General features: G+C 33.5%; 1 protein-coding gene across 1 annotated transcript; it reads left to right on the top strand.

Moving 5' to 3' along the window:
• Window positions 1–1817: 1817 nt before the first annotated feature.
• Window positions 1818–4420, top strand: LOC118749404. Its single transcript, XM_036484211.1, has 4 exons — window positions 1818–3285; window positions 3346–3538; window positions 3710–3889; window positions 3971–4420. The coding sequence occupies exons 1-4, from the start codon at window positions 3263–3265 to the stop codon at window positions 4358–4360; spliced, it is 786 nt and encodes a 261-aa protein (XP_036340104.1). The 5' UTR covers window positions 1818–3262; the 3' UTR covers window positions 4361–4420.
• Window positions 4421–5215: the final 795 nt, after the last annotated feature.

Consider the following 5215-nt stretch of genomic DNA (forward strand, 5'->3'; position numbering starts at 1 on the left):
ACTTACAGAGCGTGGTTTTCGTACGTCGAGAGAGGACTTTACTCCTGAATTGCCTACTCAGTCCAAAGTAGCACTTGTTGGCAAGAGTGATTCTACGTTGGATTTCAATGCTGACATTATTATCGGTGTTAATGCTGGTTCCCGAGTCCAAGGACGAATAGGTATTGAAAATACGCTTTTAATAATTTTATCTTTTCAAGTTAATAAAGTTTTCAGGACGAAAATCTATGATGTGGTCGTATGTACATATATTAGTCCTCAAACAATAATTTTTCAAAAATAAATATTCCAAATTTTTAAGGATTTTTAAAGACAAAATTTTTTCTTGTGCTGCAGTGTACTGTAATGGAAAAATTCCATTTGTTGAGTGGTTCTCGAACGACTGGTACGAGAATTTACCGCAACGCGTCTGTTTGAGGGCACCTTGATATACGAGTGCATTTTCCCTATCTATCGGATTTCTTATAACGACTGGGATTGCAACAGCACTCCGATTTAATAAATTAATTAAGTATTCAAATATTTACTTACTACAAGCGAGCTGTTGAATTCAAATCAATGTCGACAAATATACAACTACATATATATATGTATGTATGTGCAAAAAATTTACAGAACGGATTTGCAACTTCTTCTCTAAGAAAACCGCCACTTCGTGCTCTCAATTTCCTTTGCTTGCAAACAAATTCGTTGGTCTGTATGCACTCATTATAATTCATACATGATAAAATAATATTTAGAAATTAAAAATTTTAACATAAACCCCATTTGTTGACAAAATACGCAAACCTCCATCCACTTTTCTCGCAAATACGGCAGAGCAGAAAATTTCAAGTGCTTTAAAGCTATTGTGTGTGTTGCTATATTCATGGAAGCAGCATCTCATTTTTTCTTTAAATGTTTTTTTTTGATCAAAAATATTTAAAATTGGGTAATTGGGCCGGAAAGCTCTACCAATGACCCAGTAGGAAATTTTAACACTGGCCTCGAAAACACAATATTTAAAACTTTTTACCTTTGCTTTAATTTTATTTTTCCAACCTCAAATAGTGGATTTTATTTTTTAATAAATTGGCTCCACTAAATATACGAATAACGATTTCTGTCAGATAGCTAACATGGCGGCTAACTTCAAAAAGTCATTGTATCATGAATTCATACAAATTATTTCCTAAACTAACAATACAATACTTATACACATAACACGCATGGTACATTAATTACAGGTATTGTCTTCCTAGAGAGCGCATATTCCGATCTGCCTTATTTAAAAAATATCGTTGTTGCCCACACTAAAATGTTTACTGCTAGGGAAAAGGGATATTTCCATACCCCATATACCATATATGTACACGTACTTTTTTAAACAAACCTTCTTGCAGAGAACTTATTTAATTTGCAAAAGCCGGAAAAAAACATTTGCTTGTAAATAAATTCAAAATTTGTATGGCTCACTTCATTTCAAATGTTTTTTCTTTTCTTTTGAAAAATTTAATTGAGCGGAACCAAAAAGCAAAGCCAAATAAAAGTATAAGAATCAACATTGTATTGCGTAAAAATTAAAATAAGGGAGCACGAATTTCGATGTGAAGCAAAACTCTCCGGGAAGACAATACCTGTAATTATTGTACCATGCACGACACGTATAACTTTCCCAACATTCAGAGTGCCATAATTTCACTGCTATTTTGTAAATTTTTTTATTAAATTTCAGGTTTCTAAGTACTTTCGACCATTTTTTACCTGTACATACATGCACATGTACTTCATTTTACACAACTCTGTAAATTTTCTACTTTCTTTGCAGGTGAGTGCAATGATACCAGTTGGAATAACTTCTCAATCAAACAACTTGGTAGCTGTGGACTAAGAGTTGCATGTCATTAAATGGAAATTAAAACTGCTTTGTAGTAAAGCCAAATTTTGAGGTAAATTATAAGTATCCTGATTAGTGCTTTTGTGTTGGCCAATGCAAAAATAGCGTTGAAAAACTGCAAATGGATAAGTAAAAATTTTTAGTGTATGTTGAAACAGCTAAAGAGCAGAACCCTCCTCACACGTAGGACAAGAATAGTGGCACTCTGATACTATATGGAATACTAATCCCTTTCGATGTCTTATTTTTACCTGTAAGATCTTTTCTAAGCATGCGTAATCTTTTTCTATGATCTTTCAACTACAACATTCTTCCGATGCGTGAACCTCTTTATGTCATGTAAGTCAAAAAAAAAAGTCCTTATAAGGAAACTGAAAATCCTTTCAAGGAAATGGCAGAATTGAACTTTGTTGCAACAAACCTAGACTTTCAATCTCTTCAACTTTCATCCAAATCCTTAGAGATCGCGCACAGAGGGGGCATGAAATGCCTCTAATCGTAGTTGGGTAAATTTGGTGAAAAAAGTTATTGAATAGAAAGATTGACGCTTCATATGACCCTGACGGTCAAATGAACGCCGCATATGATATGTTATCTGAACGTAGAATTTTCCGTTCTTTCTGAATACGAGATAAGAAGAGGGTTACCAGTTAAAAAAAACCATGTTGACCTCGAAATGACCTTGAAATTGACCCGGACGTTATTTTGCCACTCGGCATTGGTAAGCTTGTTTTTTTAATGAATTTTACATATTTTTAAAAAAGTTTTAAGTCAAAAGAAAAGTGGGCGGTGGGGGCTAACGTTCAGAAGGAATATCATATAATAAAATATAATCGCAAAAATTATTTAATAGATATTCTTTTATTTAAAATAAAGTGTGTGACATTTGTGAATTGTTTTTTGGAGTATGGAGTTCAAAATTATTTACTTAAACACGTCCACTACATATTTCAAATAAATAAAAAAACGTTAACCAATTCTCGAATCTTCGTCACACTTCATATTTACCCAAGATATTTTTTTTGTAGCAACGTGAGTGTTGCTGTTAAAAGTATGGCCATAGCAACAAAGCCACATCGTCAAACAATTTTAAAATTCCCTTTGCAATACAAGAGATACAAATATTCACATATTTTTTATGGTCTCTGCGAGACTTTTCTACAAACACGTACACGCGTTTGAGCATTCTTCAGATTACCAGCCCTATTCCTGCCTTGAATGACAATTGTCATCGACTGACAATTGTCAGCTTTTATTGTCACTGCCATTTGTTGCTGGTATTCCTAACCAAAGATGACAAGGTAAAAGCTTTTACAACTCACCATTCAAGGTGAAAAGTTTGTTGTTGCGTGAACAGCTGATCAGCGTTCATATTCAAATTAAAAAATGAGCGGCGAAATACCAGAAAAGTTAGTATTTATGTAAAATAGTTAAAATTTCGTTGTTTTAAACCTTTTAACATATTCCAGACGTCCGAAATATGAGCGGACCACGCAGGAGCAGCTGCAGTGTTATGTGCAATTTTGCAAGAACCATCCGGAGCTACAAACGGGGAAAAACAAGCCGAGTTCTCCGAAATTGATAGAATCCCTGTGGATACAGCTAACGGAGAACTTGAATGCAATGCGTGGGCCCACCCGCACGGCAGCGAAGTGGAAAGAAGTAAGTTTTTTTTTTTTAATTGGTATATTTACGACGGAACAGAGCAAACCTGCTCACATAAATATGTTGTTACATATATAATTTGTATTTTATGTATGTACATAGATACATAAATTTCTTTTAATTATGATTGCACACATGTGTGTATTTACATATATACCTGATTTACAGACATTAACCGGATGGAAAAACCAACTGCGGAGCAGAGCACGAAGGGTCGTAGAGCATACAAAGGCAACAGGCGGGGGACCACCGACAGCAGATATGTCCGAATTCGAGCAACAAGCGCTGGAAACATTTGGGGTGGCAGCAGTATATGGTCGCTCAAACATGGACACGTTGGGGCATGAGGTAAGTTTCCGTGAAATGCAGCTTTATAAAGTATTTAAGAAATTTCACTTATGTACGTCAAATTATAATTTATATCATTAGGAACCAACGTGCAACTCCCAACCAGTAGAAATTGATATAATTGAAACCGAGGTGGTCATCCCCAATGATTTAGTTTTGTCCCCGATGGCCGCAGGAGCTCAAGACTCTACACTGCTTCAAACACAACAGACTCCCGTTTCCGAAACACCTGGCTTAAATGACACCCTTACTGCCTCAACAGGTATAAAAGACCTCAATGCACGAGTAAAAACAACGCAAGCTGTAGCAAGTTTAAATGCTGCACTTCATAGCCTTAAAGTTAAGGATGAAAGAGATGCTAGTCAGCATGAGCTCCTGGTTGCTACGCTTCAACAGCTGAACAGTTCAGTAATTGAGCTGACCGAAGTGATAAAGAAGCTGAATGCTAATCTCGACCTTTCAAAATTTTAAATATAAAGTGGAACTATTTATTATACACTAAAACTTGTATTTAGTTTTTTATCAACAAGAAATGTTATTATTATTTTTATTACTAACAATATTTACATATGTATGTATATGTATACAATTACTCACAAAATTGAGTATACTGAGATTTTCTGTTGTTCACATGGTTTTTGATGTAAAAAATTTTTTGTTAATTATTTATTAAAAAATAACCTATATATCTATTAAGAAATACCACATATGTAAATCGAAGTTTGAAACTTTATACGAAATTTAGAATATTTTCTGTAGTGTATTTTCTGAGAATACTTTATATTGGAAGAATATGCCTAGCACCGTCAGCAAAAAAAAAATAGAAATATCAATTTTAAGACATTTCAATTTGCACATTATTATACTAAAATGCAATGGACAATAAAACTGTATACATACTCTTATGAAAAAGTTCTTGATTTCGACGAAACTGCAGAATTATTTTAAATTTCGTATAAAGTTTCAAACTTCGATTTATGTGGTGTTTTTTAATATATAGGTTGTATTTTAATAAATAATTAACAAAAAAATTTTAACATAAAAAACCAAGTGAATAATAAAAATCGCCGTATACTCTATTTTGTGAGTAAATAGCAAACTTTAATTTTTGACAATATTAACAATAATTTGCGTGATACACTGATCCGCCACTGATATACAAACATACATATGTATTATGTATCAAAAACAAGTACAAATATGTGAGTACAAGACTGAATTCGAAAATCTATATGTACCTTACCGATGAGCTTACCTATTTCCCCAGTGGGACGTTTATGTTTATGCATGTATTTGTGTTATGTTATTTTTATTTTTTGTTACTTA

The sequence above is a fragment of the Rhagoletis pomonella genome, unplaced genomic scaffold, assembly GCF_013731165.1.
Source record: "Rhagoletis pomonella isolate Grant_MI unplaced genomic scaffold, Rhpom_1.0 Rhpom_scaffold_00016, whole genome shotgun sequence".
Taxonomy (NCBI): domain Eukaryota; kingdom Metazoa; phylum Arthropoda; class Insecta; order Diptera; family Tephritidae; genus Rhagoletis; species Rhagoletis pomonella.

Coding starts and splice junctions, on each gene's coding strand:
- LOC118749404 (XM_036484211.1), top strand. CDS start 3,263: ATGAGCGGCGAAATACCAGAAAA. Junction 3,539..3,709: donor CGGCAGCGAAGTGGAAAGAA/GTAAGTTTTTTT, acceptor CCTGATTTACAG/ACATTAACCGGATGGAAAAA. Junction 3,890..3,970: donor TGGACACGTTGGGGCATGAG/GTAAGTTTCCGT, acceptor TTATATCATTAG/GAACCAACGTGCAACTCCCA.